Source organism: Moesziomyces antarcticus, assembly GCF_000747765.1.
Source record: "Moesziomyces antarcticus DNA, scaffold: scaffold_v10019, strain JCM 10317, whole genome shotgun sequence".
NCBI lineage: Eukaryota > Fungi > Basidiomycota > Ustilaginomycetes > Ustilaginales > Ustilaginaceae > Moesziomyces > Moesziomyces antarcticus.
Genome location: NW_014638991.1, coordinates 202,432 through 226,965, shown reverse-complemented (window position 1 = coordinate 226,965; position 24,534 = coordinate 202,432). Strand labels below are relative to the sequence as shown.

Sequence of the window (24,534 nt, the reverse complement as noted above, 5' to 3'; positions counted from 1 at the left end):
TCTACTTGAGAGCTGACATTGTCACCAGGAGCACCACAAGAGGCCTCCGGGTGAACTTACCGTTTTCGTGATTTTTGTTTCACTAACGGGCCTGTTTCAGTAATGGGCCACTTACATCGTGTGAATGACACGCAAACACCTCTATCTGATGGAGGACGACCAAGATCCCGCATATGATTTGCCGAGCCCGAAGTTGGCATGCAAACTTTACCCCAGTCTGAGTTCAATACGGAATCCGAAATGGACAATAACAAAGTTAAATTAATGACCAGAATGATGGATGCGAGATGCCACTAGAGAGAGCTCCCGAAAGTTTTGTTCTGGATTTCGACTTTATCAAGACATGATTCGTCAAATATTAATGACTTGATCAAAAAGCGGGAAAGCCAGTCACATGCTTGTTCCCGTCCAGCATGTCAAAATCTCTGAAAACTAGCAGAAAAAGGTTGATTTTGCAGACATACTGTACGTTGAAAAATCAGTTTCCATCGAGCTGGTGAGTCTATGGATGTAAGATGCCGGAAATAAGACAAAGTCGGAGCCCATGTGTCTTACGCTTCCAGGCCGTCGTGTGACTCAAAGTCATAGTTCGACAATTAAATGCGTCCATCAGATGGTCGCCCGTAGGATGATAATTGGGATCTTCGTAGCGCATGAACCATGAACGTAGATCTGTCGACGGTTCACAATAACTTAACTTAACTTAACTTAACTTAACTTGAATTAAACTAAGTTAACCTAAGTTATCAGTAGTTCAGCATGATTTTACAATATTAAGTTATCACGATGCACGCTTATGCTGAGCTATCAAGGTTGTGATGACTTACACTTTGAAATCATTCATGAAATTATGAAAGACCGCAGCCGCCCGAGATGACCAGGCGTCAGACAGATCACCGAGAGATGAACGTCATATTGGGCAAGCGAACATGAAGCCGACTATGAGCCAACCTCGCACAACTTAGATTTATGATTTACGAAACTCGCAGAAAGCAATTTCCTGATCCTCGACGGGAGGTGTGCGCTTCAGGCAGCGTTTTGAAGACCTGAAATCATACATCTTCGTGTCTCACATCGACGTACTCGCTCGCGCGTCTTGGTCTCTGCCCCCAGCCTCCGCGTCTTGGAACGCCTCGAGATCATTTTCGCAAGCGCACTCCACAAAGCATCGGCTCAAGTCCACCATCCAGACCTGCTTGTATCTGTTGAAGCGCACGACAAGCGCTGGGGGTCTGAGCACCGGGTACGATCAGCTGGAGGCTGGGCGCAAGTATCGAGAACAGGACGCTTCCAGTTTGTTGCCGGAATCACACAGGATAGCGGGGAGGTCAAAGTGTGTCCTACGCTTGAAAGTGAATTGAACACAACTGACAACCAGAAGGAACAGGGGATCGGGGTAATGTGGGCCTGTTGCAGGCGCAATACAGGGGAAGGATCATTGCCGCAGCTGACCGGCCGCCCTTGGACGAGGCCGGGCGGATGATAGGAGGCAGCCCACCGGGGCCTCGCACAGTGGTCCATAGCCCGGGCAGGACCGGGTCGTTCAAGAGCACCAAACGAAGTAGCCACCATGAGCCCATCCTGATACCGACCCTTATCGTGATCAATGATGTACGACTGTGGCTCATCATGCAAGACGCATTCATGCTTCCGCGTATGATGACGGTGCACAGTCACGAGTGGCGGTCAGCAACCATTCATGATTGCAAGCCTGAAGTCACCTGAGATGGCCAGAGTACCGAATACTTGCATCTTGCAAACCAACCTAAAGCTCATGCCACACTACATCACTTCACTCACTATTTTGCGATTCGGAAGCCATCGATGACGCTCGGTGTGCTGCCAATCGTGCGGGGGTCGGCTAGCCCGGAGGCTTTTATGTATGGCGACGCATCTCGCAGCTCATATTCGGCGAGCGACCTCGACCATGCTTGGTTCTCTGCCACACAAGCATGGAGCAAGAAGCAAGAAGCACGAAGATGATTGACTGAACCCGTCTGTATGGGTCGTCACTGCCTGAACATATCTTCACGAAACAGTAGCTGGCGACGGGCAGCCTGGTAGCTGCCAGCTGGCTGCTCAGCTTGGTTGCCTGCATGATGGCTGAAATCGCCAGTTTGCGATTCCACAGGTTATGGAACGGGAAGCTGGCATCAGGATACAGGTTCCGCTTGACTCGTCTCCAATAAGGCGAAAAAGTGGCGCAAAAGGATGCAACGGCGATGATTGCTGTCCGTTGCATGAAGTTTGACTTAAAATTATCTTTACTAAGTGGTGAGGAGCAGTCCTATCTGGGCCTGCAGTACGATAGGCAGGTACGCCATGCAAAATACGGGCACAGTGGCCGCTTGGAAGAGCGTGTAATGGGTCACCAACGACCGCGCTACCGCTGCTCCCGTCTGCGTCGGACAGATCTGCAGAAGCACCGCCCATGTTGCCGGGCTGAACAGCGCGATGGCCAAGTATCGCGCCAATGTGGACAGTACGTTTCGCGGGGAGCGGGCAGAAGACGCGGTGGCGAGCGCGGGGTATGTTAGTAGAGCGAGCACGGTGGCCAGCGCAAAGTTGAGGACGCTCAGCACGGCGACTAGCATGCCTGCTTGTAGGTACGCGAACGCAATTAGTAGTGAGCCGATCCGTCGCCGGCGCGGAGTAGAGCACTGCGATCGAAGGTACAAGGCTTCGGCCGCTTGAATCAACGTCGACCCTACGAGTGCTGCAACTGGGAAACTCTTCTGTGGTGAAAAGCCAAGCGTTCTGTCAGTACCAACACTTGTTCATACGATCCACTTGAAAGGGAGGGAAAGCTTACCTTGCCGGCATCTGGGCTCGTGATGCTATCCGCCAACGACGCGCAGTGGTGCAGCATGCCCATTCCTACCACGATCGTCGAGCCTATGCAGGCCAGCGTGGCTGCACACGGCCGCATCGACTCGACCAGCGAGGCCGCCGTGCGATCTGCATCGGCCACCGTCTCTGCGTCCGATCCGCCCGCGAGGCTCTTTTCCACCAACCTCTGGCGGTACCATGACATGGTCGGAGCCTCGGGTTGAACATCGCCCGCGTCTTGCTGAGCATCTTTCAAGGTTTCCAGAACCTCGTCGCGCAGCTTCTTCGACTCGGCTTCTTGTTCGAGCCACGACGCGAAGCCGCTGATGGTGAGCGAGATGGACAGGAAGAGAGGCACCAGGATCGCGACACCGATAGGTACGAAGCGGCGCGGACTGAGGAGCAGGTAGAAGAATTGCGAGTGATGCAGGCGCTCGATCAGGTTCGACATGGATCGCACAAACGATTCGACCAGCCTGCCCATGTGGAAGAATCCGTACGGCCCGGTGGCAGGGACGGCGTAGAGGGTGATGGCATCGACATGATGGCGCTGGAAGAAGCCATGGGGACCGCTTGCGTGCCCCGCGATACCGTGTCCGAACTGACGCAAGGCTGCACGCACGCCGTGCTCGTAGCTGTCCAGCTCGTACTCGACGTCGGCACGGAGCGAGATGCCGAGTCTTTGCGCCAGTCTTTGCGCAGGCTGCTTGAGCAGCGACGTGGACTTGCTCTGCTCGAGATCGATCGGGATGCTTCCTGCGACGCTGTCGGCTATGCGCACGATGGTATTGACGGCGTCCATGTTGGGGAGCTGTCCATCGAATCCTTCGTACTGCACGACTAGCGACGAGAACGAGTCGGCAGGATAGTCGATTGAGATGGCGTTCCACACCTGCGAACCGCCGAGCACGACGGGCTCTACCTCGAGCCCGGCGGCGACATCGCCAAAGTACGCCGAAGACCAGGCATTGATGCCTTCGAGATGGCCGTCGCTGATGACAAAGATGAGGTCCTTGCTCAGATGCGCCTGGGTGGAGAGGTACCTTGCGAGCGCGAGGACCGAGGCGATGCCGCGCACGTTGACGCGAGCGCCATTCGATGCTTCAGTCGCATTGACGTGCGCAAAAGGATCATCTTGGCCCTTCCATCGACTCTGCCAACTCGCCGTGATGGCAACAGCCTCGCGACCATCGATACGAGGTGTAGCCGAGCGTGCGTAGACGTTTGTGCCGCTGTGCGAATGCTCGCCTGCGCCGGATCGATACTGATACTTTTGCTGCTGGACCTCGAGGCCGTAAGACTGGAGCTCGGACCAGACAAAGTCTGCGCGAGCGTCGCTGGACGCGGAAGTCAGGAAGGCAACCTTCTCCGAGAGCATGTCGGCGTAAGTGACGTCAAAGTAGTCCCAGTAGACACGAGCCTGTCCCGGTTGGAGGGCATTTTCATCGACGTAGGTGCCCTTGGAGACGGGGGAGCGAGGATGGGGAATGACAAAGATGAGCGCGAGGGCAAGCAGGATGAGGAGCGAGCGAAGGAGCAGGCAGACTCGTCCGAGGAGAGCAAGGAGTTTGCGGCGCGTCTGGATGCGGCGTCGGAAGGCGGCGCGGATCTTTTCGTCCTTGGCTTCCTTGGCGAGTCGTGCTTGTGCGATGCGATCGAGAGCGTCCTCGTTTTCGTCGTCGCTTTGAGAGTCTGTTGCTGCGGCATGCTCGGGGGCGACGTCGTTGGAGAGCAAGAGATCCACCTCGTCTTCCTCGCGGCGAAGGGCGCGCTGAGCGAGGACATACGAATCTGCGAAAGCGGGAAGTGTGAAGCAGGCGAGCACGAGCAGAATATGACAAGCCAGCAGCACCAGTGACGAGGAGTCTGTGGAGGGGAAAACGTTCCAGCACCACTCGAGAGCCACGGGGAGTGCCAACTTGAGGACGAGCGGTAGCTTGGAGAACCAGAGTACGAAGGGGAGCTGGTGGAAGTACCACGAGTAGAACTGGTAGTGGAGGCTTCGGGAGCAGAGCACGCCGATGAGGTTGGATGCGAACGCGCAGCCGAGGATGGTGATCTTGGCGGAAGGCGAAAGCGTGGTCTTGCGTTCGGACATGTTTTGCACGATCCAGGCGGGGCCGTGGGTCAAGATGGGCGTCCAGCGACAGATGCCAAAGAGGGCGAGCATGACGAGATGAGCGGCAAGAAGCGCTTTGGCAAAGGTGGACGACAGGAAAGTCTTTTCCGACACGAAACGCCAGTTGACGGTCCAGACGTAGAGAAAGGCTCTGGAAAAGTCGAATGCGCGCACGAGGTATGCGTGGGGATCGTGCAAGGTGAAGGGCAGCGAGATGATCGCCTGCACCGCCGCGACGATCGAGACGTACGAGATGGTGCCGTTCAAGCCTGTATAGGCGAAGCATGACGCTGCGATGCCGGGCAAGAAGAGGAGCACGTTCATCTTGACTCCGAGGCCTACGCTGAAGAGAAGAGCCGAGAGCGTCCACCTCGCCTTGATGATGGCAAGAAGAGAAAGGTAAACGAAGAGGATGGCGATGGGGTCGTTGAACATTCTGAGCAAAAAGATGGAGGCGATGCGCTTGGAGAGGATGAGTGGCAGGAGAGCAATGGGCGGCATACCTGCGTTGCGGTAGAGCCAAGCAACGACGAGCACATTGATGGTGAATAGCGCAGCAAAGACATTTTGGGCAGGCAGGATGTTTTGGCCGCCGTTGGTGAGCCAGTGAAAGAAGGCGTAAATGTAGATATGTGCGGCGGGATAGACACAGGGGCCGCTGCCGCCTGGTGGGTCGAGGTTGGTGTAGGTGCGTTCGCCCTTTAGGAAGAGGTTGGCCTGTGCGATGTAGGTCTGAAAGTCGATCTCGGTGAAGGTGATGCGACGCAGCACGGCTTGTGAGAGCACGGCGGATGCGATGGCGAGGGCGGGCAGCGCGTAGTTGTAGCCATGGTCGTCGAGGCAGACGCGGCGAAGCCAGGCTCGCGCCGCCGAGCGCTGCATGGGGGAAGGAAGCTAGGAGCGCTGCGGACGCTGAGGAAGGGCAGATGGCGGTGGGAAAGGAAGAAGTGTTGGCTTTGCATTGGCTTTGCATTGGCTTTGCATTGGCTTTGCATTCCTCTTCTGGTCAGTGCGCGTCGGAATTCATGATTTTGCGGCGGCGCGTTTGCACTCCACACCGGGCTTTCATGCTTCTCACCAGCTTCTCGCTCGGCTCACAAGAATGGCGCATGTCGATAGGATGGATGGTGGTACAGTTTGATTATTGATGGCAGCTAGTGCGCCTGCTTGGACTTGAGAAAGTGGTCATCGCCAGCACGTATGCGATAGAGGAGCGCGTCTCCACTGCCGTGACCTGCGCCTGCCCTTCGTTCGTACTCGAGCGCAAACAGCGCGTCGCGCAGCGTGACTTTGAGACGAGCCTGGCGTTCCTCCTCGTCCTTTGCAGCTTGGCGAGCGGTGACGTCGCCCCAAGCGCCCGTGGAGGCGTTGGATGATGGTGCTGCACCGGCATCGCTGGCGCCACCACTCCAGTTGGACACGGCTGGTTGAGGCGCAAACTTGGGCTTGGGCAGACGGCTCGCCGACTTTGCATCGTCGGCTTCTGGCTTTGACTTTTTGGCACCGAGCGGGCTGAAGCTGCCGGGGAAGGAGGAACCGCCGGAGAGCCACGAGTATTTGGACGAGCCGCCGCCGAGGTTGCGCATGGCGGTGCTGTCCGCCAGACGTTTGCGCACGTCCTCCGACATGTTTCGCGCCGCCACACCGGGGCCCATCTTCTTGGGCCGCTTCCTGCCGTCCGCCTTGGTGGTGCCGTCGTCCAGGTCCATGTCGGCGTCGAGACCGGCTGCGGCTGCGGACGACTCTTCGTCTCGAGCGAGTCGTTCGCGCCGCCTTTTGGCTTCGTCGCCTCGTTCGGCCTTTTCGAGCGCGGCGAGCTGCTTGACCGGATCGGTGAGGATGTGTTCGTCGTACATTGGCTGCGAAGTGGATGCGTAGAGCGGAGGCTCATGGTGGTGCGACGACCAGCTGCGGTGGCGCGACGAGGCGATCATAGCCTCGAGCATGTTTTTGAGCCTGGTGCGTGCTGCGAGCGAGAGGTAGTTGAGCACGGCCGCGTCCACGCTGAGGCCGTGCTGCTGTGCGAGCGTGTGCACCTTGTAGGCGAGCGGGTAGATCTGGAGGAAAACTTCGTCGTCGTCGGGCTGTGCGCCCCTGTGTTGTGCGGTTCGGGATTGCTGCATGAGCTGCTCGCGTCGCTGAATCGCCTCCTCCTCTGCCTGCAGATCCACACCCGATGCACCCATGACGTCGACCAAGCTGTCAAAGTTGTCTCTCTGCTCGGGCGCCGCCGCTGCTGCCGTGGTGGCTGGCTTGGCGCCATTGATGGGAGCATTGACGCTCGATATTGCTGAAGCTTCGGCGTGGTCGAGCTTGAAGCGTTTCGCCAGCGGTACCGACGAGTTGGAGCGCTCGCGTGTTGCGCCTGCTGTGTGTGATGATTGTGCATCGTTGGTGGGAGTCTGGGGAGCATTTGGGCTGCTCGCTGGTGGTGACGACGCCATGGTTGCGAGTGCACTTGGATCCAGAAGATCGGCGCTGTGCAATGCGTCGATGCCGGGCAATGATGATGATGACGCTACTGTCGATGGTGGTGGGTGATGTGATGTGAAGGCCCGGATGTGATATTTCGGATTGCGGGTCTCTGTCTCTCTCGTTCTCTCAACCGACCGACCAACGACGCGTCTAAGAATTTCGCCCGGTTTGGCAATGTGAGATCGCGCCGTCTTTCACTTCACATGACCGGCCCGAGAAGCTCAGCAGGATAGCATACACAGCTTTGGTCTCACGGCGGCGTCATAGCACCGAGTGCAGCTTCTCGACTTGAACCGACACAGCTTGACCCGACACAGCTTGACCCGACACAGCTTGACCCGACACAGCTTGACCCGACACAGCTTGACCCGACACAGCTCTGGGAAGCCGTAGGAGGCGGTGGAGTATGTTTTGTGCTGATTGCGTGGCTTCCGAAGTTACAATGCTCGATCGTTGCGAGTCTGGCTTGCGTACCTATGCGTGGGCGAGCAACCCCTCTCTTAGACAGCCGATTGACGTGCACCTGCCAACCTATCCAGCACCTGTTCAAAGCGACGATTCGAGTCAGTACGGACACGCTCGCTCCATCGTCTGCTTGCGGTGGCGAACTTACATTTGCGACGCCTGGAAGCGAGAGCACGTTGCCAATCACGGGAAGCTGCCTTAGGAAGTTGAGGATGACGGGGAAGAAGTCGCCGAAGAGATTGAGGAATCCGAATGCCTCTACCAGCATGCCGATCACCGCCCACTTGCAGAAGACCAAGAACATGCCGGCGAAGAAGCAGATGGTGCCGCGGATCTTTTGCTTGCGCGCGAAAAAGTAGAACGTCTTTTGCGGTCCGATGAGCAGCGCAATGCCCGCCGTGAAGAGCACATTGCCGAGCGCCAAGAGTGCGGCATCGAAGAAGAGCAGGATGCCCACAAAGATGAAGAACGTCCCAAACGACACGAGGCCCGCACCGATCTCTGGTTTCGCCAAGTAGCACAAGCGTCAGCTAAGCATTCCTTCCAGCGTGGATGTTAAGCGAGTGCACGACTTACTCTGCTGATCTGTGAGCCACATGGTTGCAATGATCCCAGCCGTGGTTGAAGCGTGGTTGTAAAGAGTGATGGAAGATCGAGAGCAAAGTGCGCATTGCATTTCCGACGCGTTGGATCTCCAACACCCAAATCCACCACCGCCGCCTGCAGCCGCGTGCAGCCGCCTTTATTTTTCATTATTCGCGCAATTCCACTCCGCCTCCCGAAGAGCCACGTCGGCAGGAATATACGCACCCAACGATACTCGCGCCACAGCATTGCGAATGAGAATACAGCTCTGGGCAGAGGTGACGTGGGAAATTGCAGGCTACACCATCGACAAAGGATACAAGTACAAAGAACAATCAAAAACGAACACAGCCTGGGGGGGGAGGGCGGCTCACCGTTGCCTCTTGGCTGGGTTGGCGGTGGCCGCCAGCTTGGGACTCGGACTGGGTGCCGTCTTGCCCTTGCGCTTCAGGCTCGTCACGCCGTTGGCAACCACTGGAGATGCATGGTTCGAGCCCGTTCCGTTCTCCAGCGGCCGGCCGTGTGCGCTTGGCGATCGTCCCATCGGCGGCGGCCCTGGCGTGGCGGCCGAGTTGACCGCTGGCTGCTGCTGCTGCTGCTGAGCACTCGCTGCATTGCCATTGCCATTGCCATTGCCATTGGCGTCGCCCAGCGCGCCGCCCGCTGCTCCCACTTGCGCCGTGGCTCGGCCCGATTGCATATCGCGATACTGGCCTGCAAACTTGCGCAGCGCATCGATGGGGCCCAGCTTGTCGCGCATGCTCATGTCGATCAGATCGCGCAGCTGGCACACGCTCTCCGTAATCTCCAGACACCGCATGGCTCGCAGGCTGATCCCATACTCGTTGACAGGGTAGTCGGGCACGAACGTCCTTTCCACCGCCACGCTGAACCCGCTCTGGCTCTTGGCATCGTCGTCCGAGCTCGTCCCCGTGCCCTCCTCGAGCTTGATCGCCGGCGCCCCCTCGTCGCCCCGATTCGAGTCGTCCTTGGCCTCTTCCTTGCGAGCCGCAGTGCCTCGCGCCTGCCCCTTCTTGGTGCCGTTGGGAAGCGAGCTCCCCGCCTTGTCCGATGTGCTTCGAATGCTCGCCACCAGGCTCGAGGGCAGCGGGTGATCCACCTTGGACATTTGGATGGCCACGCGTGGCAGATAGCCTGCATGTGCATGCACCGTGAAGTCGAGCGACTCCAGACGCAGCTGCACATCCATCTTGCCCGGTTCGCCCGGCTGCTCGAGCGCCCAGGGCACAAACGACGCCCGCAGCCGTCCCGACATCTGCACCTGCCATCCGCTCTCGAAGCTCGACACAAACGTCGCCTGCTTCGTGTCCACGTGATGCGTCACGTTGGCCGACGGAAAGCTGTTGACAAACTTGTGCGACGCCGGCGGAGGCGGCAGCGGCTTCACCGGTGGCCAGCCCGTCTGGTACTCTCGAGGCGTCTCGAGCTGCAGCTGCGACGAACGCAGTCCGGAGACGTAGTTGGTCAGCATGAAGCGCGGCAGCACGCACGTCGGGATCTCGAAGCCCTTTTGTTCGCGCGAGGTGGCGTTCCAGAGGATCAGACGGTACACGCCCGTCGGCACAAAGAACTCGTTGACAAACGTCTGCCAGTAGTCAATGTCGCTCCGATTCGCGCCGCTCCCTAGCGCTTCCGAGTATTGGAGCAGCCTCAGCACGCCCGCTCCCGGTGGGAAGTGCGACTGGAGATGCGGATTCGGGCCGGGTGCGCCCGCCATGCTATCCACGTTCGACGAGCCCATCGAAACCGCACCGTTGGCGCCTGCCGGGACAGGCGTGGCGAAGGCTTGAGCGGCAGCTTTGTGGAGCATCTGGCTTGCGTTGGGCGAGGTGCTGTTGGGTCGCGGCATGGGCATGGCCGACGCCGGTGGATTGGCGGACTGGAGCGCGGGCGTGGGTGCAGCCGAGGGAGGGCGGGTGTGCGTGGGAGTGGGAGGTCCTGGGTGATTGAGCGGCACCGAAGCCTGGCGGAGGGGCATGGGAGCGTTGACCTGTGGGCTGGGCATGGAGGAGGCGGCGTTGGGAGGTGCCGAGGCGGCCGAGGCGGTGGACTGCATCGGATGAGCGGCATGCGAGATGGGCGTCGGCGTACGATGCGGTCCAGGCTGTGCGGCGCGATGGGCGAGTGCCGAGGGGAGAGGCGAGTTGTTGGCGGTGGCGGGCTGCGAGTTGTTGTTGCTGTGATGTCCCTGTGCAGATGGTGGCAGCGAGTTTTGACGATGCAGCGAGGGTGCGGCCAGAGATGCTTGCTGCTGCTGCGCTTGCTGTTGCTGAGCCTGCTGAGCCTGCTGCGTCTGAGGATGGGATTGCAGCGTGACCTGCGAGTGACTGGGCATGTGCTGCTGCGGCTGATGCTGCTGCTGAGGCTGCTGAGGCTGCGGTGTTTGGGGCTGTGCGGGATGCTGATGAGGATGATGGAGTTGTTGCTGTTGCTGTTGCTGGCGTTGCTGTTGTTGTTGCTGCTGTTGCTGCTGATGCAACATGACTTGCTGGTGTTGGTGCTGAGCGGCGTGTTGCTGTTGCTGCGGCGTTTGCATTTGGTGCTGCTGCTGCTGCTGCTGCATGAGCTGCATCTGCTGCTGGTGTTGGAGCTGGTGTTGGTGCTGTTGCGGTGTGAGTGCAGAGCCTTGGGGTGGACGCTGCTGCTGCTGTTGCGGGTTGCCGAGCTGTGGCTGAGACGCCTGTGCGATCCTGGCCATCTGTGCCTGGTGCTGCTGCATGGTGGGGTGATAAGCGGAAGAGCCAGCGGACGGGTTCGCCATGTGCACGGGTTGGTTCACCGAGGCCGCAGAAGGAGGTCCGCCAGCGTAGACGACCGAGGGCTGAGGCTGATGCTGATGTGGATGATTCGGTTGCTGCTGATGGTGTTGTGCGAGGTGCTGCTGATGCTGCTGCTGCTGCTGCTGCTGCTGCTGCTGATGCTGAAGCTGCTGCTGCTGCTGCTGCATCTGGTGTTGATGGTGCTGCTGCTGAAGCTGGTGTTGCTGGAGCTGCTGTTGGTGCGATGGCGGAGGCTGCATCTGCTGCGATTGCTGCTGTGCATAGACCGAAGGCTGCATTGCAAAGTTGGCGGCGTTTTGCATGGCGCCTGGATGCTGCTGCTGTTGCTGCTGTTGCGACTGCTGCTGCTGAGCCATGTGCGGCTGCATGTGGAATGCGTTGTTGGGCAACATGATTGCGAGAGCACGAGAGCACGAGGGGCCGAGGGTAGGACTAGGGCAGGTGGACGTGGAGGCTTGGGCGTAGCATGAGCGAGGCAGAAACGAGTCGACACCCGCGAGAGAGAGGGAGGTTGGAGTGATTTGCGTCAGTAGCCGTTGGGGCAAGCCATGGCGCTGTCAAGGAAGAGAAGGTAGAAGCGGCAACGATTGGTATGCACGAAGCACGAAGGACCGACTGCCAATCGAGGCGCGTTCGCCATGTGAGCGCTGCGCCTCGTTTGCCGCCTCTCCGCCTCTCCGGCCTCGGCCTCGGTCCTTTTGTCGCGCCAATCGGGCATCGGCACAGATCGGAATATCGAAATTGCAATTTGGTCAGATGGGCGCCGATGGAAATTGCGATCACGCTCTCAACCCGATCTCCCTTCCAACCGCACACGCGACTCTCTCTGCTCAACCCGAGGCAGAAGGAGAGAGAGGCGAGAGAGATCGCGTTTTGGAAGGATTCAGATTGGAAGCGCAAAGGCCCACCTCAACTCTCGACCACCACCTTTCCCCCCCTTCATCCATCCTCACCGCACTCGGTCCCACTCTTTCATCAAAAACACCACATCCTCCATCGACGTACAATCTCGCATCCACTCACCATTCACCACCAAAATCGGCATGGACTACAGGTCCTCCTACCGTCAGTATGACCGCTCCGCACCCGCGTCGGCTACAGACAACCACCACGCACCACCCACAGACGAATACAACAAGCACAACCTAGACGACTCGTACGATCGCTCCAGAAAGCGAGGCCGCTCCCCTTCTCCGCCCTACTATCGCGACGACAGACGCGCCAGCGCCTACAACGACTACCATCCCTCCGCAGACCCCTGGGACCGTCCACGCGACTCGCGCGACTACCGTGACCCCGAGCCCTACGCATCGCGCTCCTCCGCCGCCGCAGCCTACGACCACTACCGCTCCGCAGATCCCTACGACGACCGTGCAGATCGCTCGCGCGCCGCAGAGTGGGATCGCTACTACCGCGAGAGGGATCACAGAGACCACGACCACCGCCCCACCTATGACGATCGCGAGCGCTACGAGGCCAGATCCAGGTACGACGATGCCCCACCCGCTACATCCGCAGACAGGGACGACCGTCCGCGCATCCGCGAGCGAGAACGCAACTATCCTTCCTACGACTCACACCATCGCAGAGACGACCACGCTCCGCACTCGGATCTCGCGTCCAATGCACCCGACCCCATGCAGTCCGACACGCTGCTCCCCTTCCGCCAGTACGCACAGATGATCCGTGCCGCGCATCCATCCGCACGCGACAGATCCATCGACCAGCCCAACACCCAGGAGATCTACGACGGCTACCAGTCCTACAAGGCCGCCTTCAACAAAAAGGCCATCGCTACCTTCTTCCAGCAGCGCAAGCACGAAGCTTGGTTCTTGGAGAAGTACTCGCCCCTCGACCCCTGGCTTAGCGCACGCATCGAGCGCAAGAAGGCCGCACGTACCGGCAAGAAGCACGCCTGGCTCAACGAGCTCCAGCAGGGCAAGCTCGACAAGCTCAACTACGACATCATCGGCACCGACGACGACTCGGCTTCGCGCCGCGACGAATCCTACGACGGCGGCGACCATCACGACTCCCGCGGTCGTGCCGAACCTACCGACGTCACGCTGCTCTCGCGACACGGCGAGCCCGAAACGCTGCATGCAGAGCAGGCCATCATCCCCGCCTGCTCCCACCAGATCCTCGTAAAGACCTATCCCGCCGACGTGCCGCGCGAGAAGCTCGAGGAGCTGCTGCGCACCAAGCCCGGCTTCCGATACCTCGCGCTCGGCGAGCCGCACGTCGGCAAGCGATGGCATCGCGTCGGCTGGGCCATGTACGAGCCCGACATCGACATGGACGACACGCTCAACGCGCTCCAGGGCAAGGACGTCGACGGCTTTGCGCTCAACCTCGCTCCGTGCTCCAAGCCCACCTCGAGCAAGCTGCGCACCGTGCCCGAATACGCAAACTCCTTCCACCGCCTCCTCACCGACCTGAGGCAGTGCAAGCAGCTCGTCGAGCGCTTCGAGTCCGAAGACCGCCAGGTGCTCTTCCGCGACTTGCTCGAGGCGGACGCCAGCGCGGCCTCATGGCTCGACACCAACGCCTCGGACGCCATCCTGGAGCGCATCAAGCACACCGACCCGGAGCTGGTGGACGACGACCTCGAGCGCGGCTACGACGCCGACGAAGACGCCACCAAGCGCGAAGAGCGTCGGCGCCTCCTCAAGCGTCAGCTCGATCTGCATCTGGACCTGCTGCGCACCGTGTACTTTTGCGACTACTACATCTCGCTCTGCTGCGAGTTTGAGGAGGAGCTTCTGCGACGCAGTCCGCGGCATGCGCGCAAGCAGCCACCCACGGGCCAGCTCGTCGAGGACGCGCGCGAGGGGACCAACGACGAATCGTGGGCACGCAGTGTGGATCAAAAGACGTTGCTGCTGCTCGCCGATGAGCGCACGGATCTCACCGAGGCGGGCGGCAAGAGTGTGGATGCGGAGCTCATGGCTGCTGCACTGGCGTACGTCAAGGAGGAGGACAAGGAGAAGCATCGATGCACGGTTGATGCCGGGGCGGGGCAGTGTGGCAAGCTGTTCAAGGCGGCCATTTTTGTGCAGAAGCACATCCTCAACAAGCACCGCGCGTTTATCGAGGCGCAGGCGCAGACGACGCTCGAAGAGGTGCACTTTTTCAACAACTACGTTCGCGATCCGTGCCGTGCTACTACGCAGCTCGGTGTTGCGCGCGGCGACGGTGCGCCGTTGGCGCAGCGTATCGACTCGTCCAACGGCATGTACAGCAGCGGCGGACGCATGGGTATGATCCGGTTCGGCAACGCCAGTGCGGCCGATTCGCCGCGTCGCCAGCCAGGCGCCGGAGCGCCCGCACTGGGCATGCGACTCGGCGGAGTGGTGACCCCCGATGTCGGCACGCCCATCAAGGCCGAACCGCTGCCTCCGGCACCCAAGCCGCTCGATCCACGTGCACAGCGTGCTGCGCCCAAGTCGTACCAGGACCTCGATGGTGCTGCCGAGGGCGATGTGGATCTCGCCTACTAAGTGAGCCGTGATGCACATGCACAATGCCAAACTTTTCTCAAATCCACGCAAAAGCAAACCAGAGAGCCTGACTTTGTCACTTTGCATCAGAGTTTGATTTTGCGAGTGTGCGACACACACACACACACACGAGAGGCGCGGCAAAGCAGAAATGTTGCATGAGCAAGACGTGAGATTTTCTCCTTGCGGACGTGTGGTGGTTTTGGGTGGTGCAGTGGGACTACTCGGCGAGCATGTCGATGGCTCGGAGGAGGATGTCCTTCTTTTCGTCGTGGCCGTGTTCAAAGCAGATGGCGAGTACAGTCTGCTTGTTGTCGAGCAGCTGCCTGTTGAAAGTCCTGACGAAAGCGGTGTACCAGCCGTCCACCCACCACTTGTTCCAACCTTCTGCTTTGAGGGCGAGGAAGCCTTGGACGACGGTGAGGAGCACTTTACGCTGTTCGGTGCGGATGGCGTCGAGGCTGGCGCGCGCGTCGTCGGCCGATGGCGCCTTCTCCTCCGGCCTTACTGGCAGTGTGGCGGTGGTGGGGAAGAGCGGCATGCCGGGCTCAGCCTTGGCATCCTCTTGTTCGAATCCGGCGGCGGCGGCGGCTTCCTGTCGCTCGAGTTCCTCGGCCTCGAGGCGCTGGCTCTGCTCGAGTCGGCGACGCAGCTGGTCCACACGTCCGTTCACCTTGTCGAGCGTGAGTTTGAGCAAGCCCCACGTGTTGAATCCCGCCCAGCTGCCCACTTCGCTCACGCCCGCGGTGAGGATGGAAGCCGGCTCGTCGCGCGGCGGATTAAAGATGAACTCGACCACATCCGCCGGTTCCACAATGCGGTACTGCAGCAACTTGTCCACGACAATGTGGAGCCATTGCGGCGATCGGATCCAGAATCGCACGGCTGCAGCCAGCATGGCTGCACGCATCCTCGCACTTCGCGACAGCGTTCGCAGCAGACCGTGGTAGCGCTCGACAATGTTGAGCAGGTGCGAAAAGGAGCGCGAACCCACCTGGAGCACGCACTGCACGACCAGATCGCGCACCACCACTTCGGCCTCCTCCATGCTGCCCACCATACCGTCTTCGGGCATCTGCGAGATGATGCTCGCCTTGAAGGATTCAAAGTCGGCGAGGATGACGTCGGCGGAGGCCTTGGCGCGGATGGAGCTGAGCAGCGCCGTCGCAGCCGCGTGGTAGGGATGCTCTGCGCCGGCATAGGTAAACACGGCGCCCGGCTCTTCGTCGGCCATGGCGAGCTGTGCAATCTCGGCGGGCAGCGTCTGCTTGATGCGGTCGTAGTAGGCCAGCCTCACCTCGAGCTCTACGATGCGCCTGATGAAGACCACCTTGGCGCTGTTGGATTCGAGTGCCGTGTCGGCGATCCACTCCTTCCATGCCCAGCCAAAGTTGAAGTTGCTGAGGTGGATGGCGAACCAGTCGGCAAAGCGCTGCACGGCCTCTACGTCCATCTCGGGCTGGGCGAGCGCGTTGTAGAAGGTGCGGATGGTGCGGCCGAGCGAGGGCGCGACGGAACCGGGCGTGAGCGAGACGATCTCGCGCAGCAGTGCGGTGTAGTAGAGCGGATTGCGCGGTGGCGACGGCAGCACGAGCGCGGTGGAGAGGATAGACTCGACAAGCAGGTCGTCCAGGGACCAACCCGACTCTTGCGGCTTGTCGTCGAGTTCACCAAAGAGGCCTGCTTCGGGCGAGATTTTGCCGGTAAAGGTGCCTCGACGCAGCCAGTTGGGCAGATCGAGCAGCAGCCGCGCGGCCTCTTTGCGGTTGACTTCGTAGAGGTCCATCATATCCGCCACCACGGCACGCAGCACCACAGCGGCGGGCGATGCGAGCGCCGGCACGGTGGCCGCAAACCAGCGCGGCTCGAGGCTGATGCGTTCGGGACCGACGGCGGCCTTTTTCTCTTCGAGCTCGCCCTTGCCCGTGTCGACTTTGCGGCGCTTGACCTGGTGCTCTCCGAGCTGGGCATAGGCGACGTCGAGGCTGTGTTCCTCTGCATCCTCTTCGGGCGGGACGAGGACGTCGGGGAGGAGTACGCTGCGCTGCGCCTCGGGGACGGCTGTGGCGCTGGGCGAGATGGCGGCGGGCAGCAGGTCGGCGGGCACGGGGAGGAAGGCGGGGCGCGCATAGTCGCGCGCACGCAGCTCTTCGAGCGCCTGCACTGCCTGCGGGAAACCTTCGAGCCAGATGGCCTCGACGTCGTGCACGGGCTGGGTGAGCTGCACCTCGACCTTGCGCGCAGCGTCGTAGGCGACGACTCGCTGAACGAGCTGGTCGAGTTCGGCGCGGGCGTGGTCTCCATCGGCGAGCAGATCGTGTCCGGCACGGCAGAGGGTCTGGATGATGCACATGGCGGCACGGTCCGCACGCGGGGCGGCCACGGCGGGTTCGTCGAGCACGGCGGCGAAGGCGGTGAGGAGGGCGCGGAGCGAGTGTGCGGGCACGATGTGGAGCGGCACGAGCGCGGCGAAGAGGTGCAGGCTCAGACGCGTATTTCGCCAGAGACGGGCATCGAGGTAGGAGCGGAAAGCCTTGATGAGGTCGTTGACGATGAGCAAGCCGATCGACTGTGCGGGCTCGGCGGTGGCATGATTGTCTTCAAGGGGCGTGTTGGCATCGTCGTGGCCGTCGTGCGCGGGGTGTTGGCGGCTTCGTGCTGGATCGGCGTTGGGCTGAAGGCAGAGGAAACCGATGAGAGCGGCGATGAGGGGGATCTTGTGGGGCTGTTCGGTGACCATGACTCTGAAGGCGGCGGTGATGGGATCGAGGCCGTCGTTTGCCTTGTCGTTGATCCAGCGCGCCATCTTGAGCAGGTCGGAGGGCGGATGGAAGTCGTTGTCCTCGCCGAGCTTGAAGAGGTGGGAGCGAATGTAGCGGATGCGGTTTTCAATTCTCTGTTCGTCGGACTGCTGCTGGTATTGTTGTTGTTGTTGGTGATAGTTGTTGTTATTGTTGTGGTAGTGGCCTCCTCCTCCTCCTCCACGATGACCGCCGCCACGGCCGCCGCCACGACGGGGCGAGTTGGCCCATCCCGCCGCGGCGTTTGTTTGCGGTGGTGGCGGAGGTTGCGAGTAATCAGCAGGAGTGTCCCAGCCGTCCATGATGGTTGAGAGAAAGTGGTGGTGGAAGAGAGTGAGGAAGGAAGGATTGGTAGGTGGAATGTGCGCCGATTCTGCTCTTCCAAACGCGCCTTTTTTGGCGTTGAAAACGCGGAATTCGGGCGACAGGCCCTCGACCGGGCTCAGCCATCTATCTGCCACGCCGCTCATCCAAGCTGGCGCTCCACCACCACCACCACCCTCTGGCATCACCCTCCACCATGGCCACACGAAAGGAGAAGCTGCGAGCGTGTCTGCGCTGCCAGTTCGTCCAGTCGCCGCGCGATTTCCATCTCAAGGGATGCCCCAACTGCGAACCGGTGCTCGAGGTAAGTCTCCACCATGGCTCAATACTGCATTGCCGTGCTGCCTACTCAATCATCCTTGTTTACTCTTTGGCACAACAGATGCAGGGCAGTCAGGACCGAGTGGCCGAATGCACCACGTCCAACTTTGACGGCATGATCTCCATGCTGCGACCCGACGAGAGCTGGGTGGCCAAGTGGCAGCGAATCGGTGAGTTGCTCCCACCCACAATCTGTGCTTTTCCACCCACACTTTTTGCTCATCCTTGTCGCTTTGGTATTGCTTGCGTATTGCACAGAGAAACGGCTGCCGGGGCTGTACGCGGTCAAGGTGGTGGGACGGCTTCCCGAAGGACTCGAATCGTAGCGTGTTGTGATGGACCAATGTATTACTACTGAAAGCTAGCGCCGGTGTGCGTTGGCGGTGACGAGTGCGGTTCGGCGTGCGTGGCGCATGCGTTCGAGCAGCTTGACCATGCCCGGACCATCGGCGACGAGTTTGGCGGCGTGCGATTGGCGCTGGTACGCCTCGAGCAGGCTCTGCACCACCTCGGCGAGCAGCGGGAGCGAGACGTTGAGGCTGGCAAAGAAGGTGAGCGCCTCGCCGCTCGGAGGCACGATTTGCTCCATCTTGGCCACATCGGCTGGTGTCTTGGCGGCGTCTGTCACGATGGCATCCAGCGCAGCCTGCTGGTGTTTTCGGTGGTGCTGCATGGACTCGAGCGTGGCGTTGATTCGTTCGTATGCGGGTGTATGCAGCGTGAGGGCGATCCACACTGCGGCGAGCGCGATCATGTAGGGCGGATAGAGCAACGGGATGTTGCTCCTGTATGCATCGTTGAGCACGAGCCAGCTCATCTGGAGCACGTGTTGGTCCAACTCGGCCAGCCTTGCCTCTGATGTCGTCTCGATGGCTTCCAACCCACGCACACCAAATGCCTCTGCCTCGATGCCCAGCCCGGCTGCCGCGGCGTTGGTGTCGGATCCATGTGCGTCGTAGAGCGCGAGTAGCGAGCGGTAGGGATGAAAAAGGATCATGTCGAACTCCATCTCTTCCAGCAGGTAGAACTCCATCTCGGCCAGACTCGAGTTGTCCGTCGGCATGGCGCGGAAGCCCACCTCTTGGAAGCTGCGTGCCGCCTCGGCCACGGCGGACTTGATGTGGATGGGCGACTCTTCCACCTTGGCGGCGACATAGACGCACGTGGCGCACACAAGGAACGGCTCCACCGCGCTGTAGCTGTTCTTGCAGAAGAAGCGCGAGAAGAAGACGCATGCGCTCGCCACCACGCGCTGGCGCAGGTTGAGGCGTTTGCACACGATCGCTATGACTGCGGAGCGAGCGTGGTGAGCCAAGACGAGCGTTGAGCGGAGAAGCAGTCAGTACTGGCCCTGCAGTGTGGTTGGGGGGGGGGGGGGGGAAGATAGGCACTTACGGTTGGCGAAAAAGATGGCGATGGCGGCACACTCTGTCTCGCTGGCATACTCTCGATCCTCGTGGCGCGCCAGCTCGAGCTGGGCTCTATCGATCAGCCAGTTGTTACATTGAGTCGACGCCCAGTAGTTGGCCGACATTCCGCGATGATGGTTGCCGGTCGACAAGCGGCTTGGATGCACGCGCCATTGGGCCATTCTGCCAATTGGCCAATTCAGGGTCCACTTTGGTCGCCACGTCCCTTTGTTCTTCTTATCCTCTTTCCTTTCTTTTGCTTGGCTCGGGAGGGGGGGCTTTCGGCGCTTGGGTTCACGCCACCATGTCGATGCTCACACACCTTCCTGCACCCTTGGCTCCGCCCGTGCTGGGGCTGGGGCTGGCGGTGGCTTCGGCGGCGTGGTTTACCGTTTCGTACGTCGGCTCGCTCTACCTCTCGCCGGCGGGTAGGATCAACGGTGCGGTGGATGCAGACGGGGTGCCGCTCGACCGCGACCATCCCGTCGTGATCCGCTCGCGCATCAAGACCGCTTCGGCCGCCACCGCGCTGTCTCTCGTCTGTGCAGGTGCGCTACTCAAACGTGCCATCCCACCCAGTGTAAGCCCTCAACCCCATCCCCCCACACACGAGGACTCAAGCTGACACAATGATCGTTGATCTGCAGGGCTGGTTGCTCGACACACTCAATATCGGTCGCCTGCTGGGTCTTCCGCTCCCCGTTCCCACCCTTCTCACCTCCAAAATCATCCCAATCTCACCCCCTCTGCTGAGCTACATAGGCTCAATGAGCGTGCACATTGCTGCACCTGTGCTGCTCACCTCGCTTCTCTACCTCGGCCCACTGCTCACCCGCTTCCTCGATGGCCAACTCCCCTTCCAACGCCAGTTCAACTTCCACACGGACATTGTCGAAAGGTTCACCTCGCTCGCCGGCGTGCGCAACTTTCTCGTCGGCCCGGCAACCGAGGAGCTGGTGTTTCGCGCCTCCATCCTGGCTCCGCTCTACTTTGCCGGGGTCACACGCGCAAAGTTGGTCTTGGCAACACCGGGCTTCTTTGGGATTGCACACGTGCATCATGCCTACAACGTCTACGTCTCTGGCGGGCGCACACGCAGCGCTGCCATTCGCGGCGCCATCACGGCCACCGCCCAGTTCGTCTACACCACCGCCTTCGGATGGTACGCCAACTTTCTCTTCTTGAGGGCTGGCAGCGTTGTGGCCCCCACCGCGGCGCACGCGCTGTGCAACGTGCTGGGTCTGCCCAACCCTGCGGCCGATTCGCAAAGCCACCCGACCAAGTCCACACGTAAGTCCTACACCCMTCTTCCACACGATCCACGCAGCTTTACTGAATCTTTGGGCATCGTGGTGGCGTGGGATTGGCACAGTGATATGGACAGCCCACGCTGTGGGTGTGGCCCTCTTCGCCCGCAACCTCTTTCCCCTGACCGCACCGGCGCTGTTTGGCGGTTCACTGTACTGGCTCGAATGAGAGTGCGGTGTGCTTTGCGATTTGCACCTCTTGCGGGCCGAGCAGCAGCCAGCGTTCGTAGTCGTCGGTGGTGAGCCAGGATGTGAGTCGTGCCGAGTTGCGTGTGCTTCTGCCCCGTGCGGGCGCGCATTCGAGCGGCGCAGATGCAGCGTTCAGGTCGCGATGGATTGCCGCCAGGTCGTCGTCGACGACCGCCATGAGCCGCACCATGGGCGCATAGTCCAGTACGATCGCCGTATCGGTTTGCATTGCCGAGCGCGACAGTACCGGCCGAACCATGGTCCACAGCCGATCCACCGTCGAGTCCACCTCCCGCTCCTCCACCGGGTTTGGCAATGTCGCACTATTGTCGGCACAGTGGATCTGGTCTAGCGCGGCGCGGTAGTCGTCTGTACCGCTGTGGCGCATACGCAGCGTGTCGAGCGGCTGCGGTACGAGCTGGGTCCAGCTACCCCACTGTCTGGTCGGATGGAGTTCCACACCCACATCTCCCCACTCCTCTATTCCAGCACTGCCCTCGACCACATCGGCCCAACTGCTGCTTTCCGCCGCCTCGGCCACTGCCCTAACATCCGCACCCTCTTCCACCATCCCCTTGACCGTATCTGCCGCCATTTGCTTTGGTGGCACGCCGAGTCCGAACTGAAGCTGCATCAGCGCCTGTCGCACATCCACCTCTTCCCTCCCCAACCATCTCTGCACCGCATCTGCGCTGATCCACCTCCCTGCGCGCGCAGCGACCGTCTGCAACCACGGCACCGCCACCTCTGCGGTGGGTTTTTGGAACTCTAGCACCTGTTGCACCGGCAGATCATGCAGGGGCACGAGATCGGGCTCGTTGCACACCACCACGACGGGTCGCTTGCTTTGGCCCACCAGCTCCACCACTGCGCTCCAGAATCCCTTGTCCTCGTCGAACAGCACGTCGGCCTCTTCGATCAGGATCAGCGACTGCCGCACGCTTGATGAGGCGGCAGGTTTGAAGCTGGCGCCGCCGCCGATGCCGCCGGAGGAGACCATGTGGTTGCGAGCTAGGTCGCCGACGCACGTGAGGATCTCGCGCCTGCCCCGCTTGCCCATGCCCGGGTACAGCTCAAACACCTCGTATCCGAGCTCCGCCGCACACGCGTATACGCACGCCGTCTTGCCCGCCCCACTCGGCCCCGCCACCACCATGCAGTTCGTCAGCCGCTCCAGCGATTCCCACCCGGGCGCCTCTATCGAACCCTGCCCCGCGCTCGTTTCCGTTTCCGTTTCCGCCGTTTGAATGGTGCCGAATTTGCCGAACCACTGTTCGTCGTCTAGCTCGGGTGGCGGTTCGGGATCTTGCTCGTCGTCGTCGACGATGAAATCATCCCACTCGTCGTCGCTCGCACTGCGGGCACGGCGTCGCTTCGACCGGTCTACGCGTCTCTGCACCTGCTTCCTCTTCGCTGTTGCGGTGACTGCGCCGGGGGCGGCGACGAGCAGGCGACGCAGCCACTCGAGCAGCAACGCCGCGTTTGGCTGGTTGCCCACACACTCGGCTGCCGCGCGCGGCCGCCATGCATCGCACCACAGCTGGCCCTCCGCCGGCTCCACCGCGCGAGTGGCGAGTGTGAGCCGCGAGATGTCGACGTGCTGCGCCGTGTAGTCGTCCACATTGTCGAACTCTAGATCGCCCAGCAGCGACATACCCGCCAAGCCAGGCCGCGGACGGTGGTCGTTGAGGCTTCGAATAAAGTCAGGCGCAGCGTGCGATGTCGACGCCACCTGTCGGAGCCTCGGTGTGCGAGAGCCGTGTTGCTCGCGAAACGCTTCGAGCCCCGCACGCGCCCTGTCGATGGCCTGCCGTTCGTCCTCGCGCAATCCGACGACGTGCGTATCGTATTGCGAGGGCCAGAGCGCATGCACTGGCTTCGATGGCCGCGTCGCCGGCTGTCGTGGGGCCGAAAACAAGCTCCACGCTGCCGGTGCCCCGCTCGCCGCCTTCGACCCACTACTTGCCTCGCCGCTATCCTGGGCTGTATCGTTCGACGGCGTGCTCGGTGCGGGCTTGGACTTTTTCGCGAAGAATGGATGCGCTGAGGTAGCTGCCGAGCTGGTCCCCTTGACTGCGAGGCTGAGCGGTTTTGGCTCTGCACTCTTGGCCGCGGGAGTAGGGGCTACGCGAGTTTCTACAATCTCAAACTCCTTTGGTCTGGACTTGGCCGCCTTGCTTCGCCTTTCCGCCTGGGCCTGTTGCGCAGCCTGTCGCTTCTCCTCCTTGACACGCGCGGCTTCGTGCGCCGCATCGGCACGCAGCACCGCCTTCAGGTCTTCGCGGTACGACACGGGTGCCTTTACTCTGCTCGATCTTGCGCGTCTTCTCTCCCCCTCCTCCTCGTAATCTGCCGGGGAAGGCGCGGCGAAGAACGGATGCAGAGGTCGCGGTTCAGCTGGCGTATCGTCGGAGGGAGCCATATCCTGCGCTTGCGGCGGAGGTGCTACCTCAGGCTGTGTAGGCGGTGGTGTTGGAGTGGACACATCAATCACCGCGTGCGCATCGGCGTCCAGCAGCGCCGGATCGATCTGCTCTTCGTTTGGTACCGCACACGCAGGCGGTTGCTGCACGGTCGCATCGTGGGTCGCATGCAGATGTAATGGCGGTGGAAGAGCGGGGGTGGGAGGCGCCCATGGCAACGTAGCCTGTCTCATGGCACCATGTGTGGCGTTGCTCGGTCGAAAGAGATATGGTGGTGGTTGCTACGATCCAGGTGCGAGTGACCGTGGTGGGGCGGAAAGTGTCACATTCGAGACTCGGAAGCTGCTGTTTCATCTCATCTACGCGACGCGTTGCCTTGAAAGGTTGGGGCGACGAGTGTTGGTGTTAGATTGCGCGCCAAGCGGGATGACGTCGTTGGCGATTCATCCCCAGGGTCCTTTCACGCTCGGGGCCACGTTGTGCCATGCTGCCCAAGAGCTTGGCTGACACCATCGTTGCTGCTGCCTCGCTACCACCACCACCACCATCCCCCACCGCCGTTACACCAAAGATGAGCAACACAGACAACTCAGGCAGCACAGGCAACAAGATCGGCGACACCATCAAGGGGTATGTTCCCCCATCCTTTCTCCCTTTTCTCCCTCATGCGTAGTTTCACTGACCCTGGTCTTCTTTGTGCTGCAGCGTTCTGAACGCCGGGCATGGCGCAGGCGAGACGATCCGGGGCACGATCAACCAGACGCTCGACTCTGCCGGCGAGGGGCTTCGTCAAGGTAGCAGCCACACGCACACTGCGCGCGACGCACCCACCGACGGCAAGAGCGCCGACTACGCCGGCAACCACTCGCAGCGCGACGTCACCCAGAACGGCGCCGACGAATTCAAGCGCGGCATCGACAGCATCGCCGGCGCCTTCAACAAGGACAAACCCCACTCGTCGGCCTAGACTTCACAATGGAATATGA

General features: G+C 60.8%; 10 protein-coding genes across 10 annotated transcripts; 4 read left to right on the top strand and 6 right to left on the bottom strand.

Annotated features, from left to right (window-relative positions):
- Window positions 1-2,267: 2,267 nt before the first annotated feature.
- Window positions 2,268-5,830, bottom strand: PAN0_019c5810 (gaa1-domain-containing protein; the record flags this gene model as incomplete). The annotated part of the gene is made up of 2 exons (XM_014798744.1): window positions 2,268-2,735; window positions 2,813-5,830. The coding sequence occupies 2 exons, from the start codon at window positions 5,828-5,830 to the stop codon at window positions 2,268-2,270; spliced, it is 3,486 nt and encodes a 1,161-aa protein (XP_014654230.1).
- Window positions 5,831-6,102: 272 nt separating this feature from the next.
- Window positions 6,103-8,486, bottom strand: PAN0_019c5809 (got1-domain-containing protein; the record flags this gene model as incomplete). Its single annotated transcript, XM_014798743.1, has 4 exons — window positions 6,103-7,469; window positions 7,563-7,614; window positions 8,037-8,389; window positions 8,465-8,486. 4 exons carry the CDS (start codon window positions 8,484-8,486, stop codon window positions 6,103-6,105), a joined length of 1,794 nt encoding a protein of 597 aa, XP_014654229.1.
- A 357-nt stretch (window positions 8,487-8,843) lies between these two features.
- Window positions 8,844-11,666, bottom strand: PAN0_019c5808 (uncharacterized protein; the record flags this gene model as incomplete). Its single annotated transcript, XM_014798742.1, has 1 exon — window positions 8,844-11,666. The coding sequence occupies one exon, from the start codon at window positions 11,664-11,666 to the stop codon at window positions 8,844-8,846; it is 2,823 nt and encodes a 940-aa protein (XP_014654228.1).
- Window positions 11,667-12,317: 651 nt separating this feature from the next.
- PAN0_019d5807 (arsenite-resistant protein asr2) lies at window positions 12,318-14,774 on the top strand (the record flags this gene model as incomplete). The annotated part of the gene is made up of 1 exon (XM_014798741.1): window positions 12,318-14,774. One exon carries the CDS (start codon window positions 12,318-12,320, stop codon window positions 14,772-14,774), a length of 2,457 nt encoding a protein of 818 aa, XP_014654227.1.
- Window positions 14,775-14,994: 220 nt separating this feature from the next.
- PAN0_019c5806 (uncharacterized protein) lies at window positions 14,995-18,045 on the bottom strand (the record flags this gene model as incomplete). Its single annotated transcript, XM_014798740.1, has 1 exon — window positions 14,995-18,045. One exon carries the CDS (start codon window positions 18,043-18,045, stop codon window positions 14,995-14,997), a length of 3,051 nt encoding a protein of 1,016 aa, XP_014654226.1.
- Window positions 18,046-18,095: 50 nt separating this feature from the next.
- Window positions 18,096-18,546, top strand: PAN0_019d5805 (transcription initiation protein spt4; the record flags this gene model as incomplete). The annotated part of the gene is made up of 3 exons (XM_014798739.1): window positions 18,096-18,203; window positions 18,282-18,390; window positions 18,479-18,546. The coding sequence occupies 3 exons, from the start codon at window positions 18,096-18,098 to the stop codon at window positions 18,544-18,546; spliced, it is 285 nt and encodes a 94-aa protein (XP_014654225.1).
- A 35-nt stretch (window positions 18,547-18,581) lies between these two features.
- PAN0_019c5804 (cyclin-like protein) lies at window positions 18,582-19,754 on the bottom strand (the record flags this gene model as incomplete). Its single annotated transcript, XM_014798738.1, has 2 exons — window positions 18,582-19,510; window positions 19,616-19,754. The coding sequence occupies 2 exons, from the start codon at window positions 19,752-19,754 to the stop codon at window positions 18,582-18,584; spliced, it is 1,068 nt and encodes a 355-aa protein (XP_014654224.1).
- A 179-nt stretch (window positions 19,755-19,933) lies between these two features.
- PAN0_019d5803 (abi-domain-containing protein) lies at window positions 19,934-20,923 on the top strand (the record flags this gene model as incomplete). Its single annotated transcript, XM_014798737.1, has 3 exons — window positions 19,934-20,209; window positions 20,277-20,828; window positions 20,900-20,923. The coding sequence occupies 3 exons, from the start codon at window positions 19,934-19,936 to the stop codon at window positions 20,921-20,923; spliced, it is 852 nt and encodes a 283-aa protein (XP_014654223.1).
- A 161-nt stretch (window positions 20,924-21,084) lies between these two features.
- PAN0_019c5802 (uncharacterized protein) lies at window positions 21,085-23,781 on the bottom strand (the record flags this gene model as incomplete). The annotated part of the gene is made up of 1 exon (XM_014798736.1): window positions 21,085-23,781. The coding sequence occupies one exon, from the start codon at window positions 23,779-23,781 to the stop codon at window positions 21,085-21,087; it is 2,697 nt and encodes an 898-aa protein (XP_014654222.1).
- A 251-nt stretch (window positions 23,782-24,032) lies between these two features.
- Window positions 24,033-24,515, top strand: PAN0_019d5801 (uncharacterized protein; the record flags this gene model as incomplete). The annotated part of the gene is made up of 2 exons (XM_014798735.1): window positions 24,033-24,178; window positions 24,254-24,515. The coding sequence occupies 2 exons, from the start codon at window positions 24,033-24,035 to the stop codon at window positions 24,513-24,515; spliced, it is 408 nt and encodes a 135-aa protein (XP_014654221.1).
- Window positions 24,516-24,534: the final 19 nt, after the last annotated feature.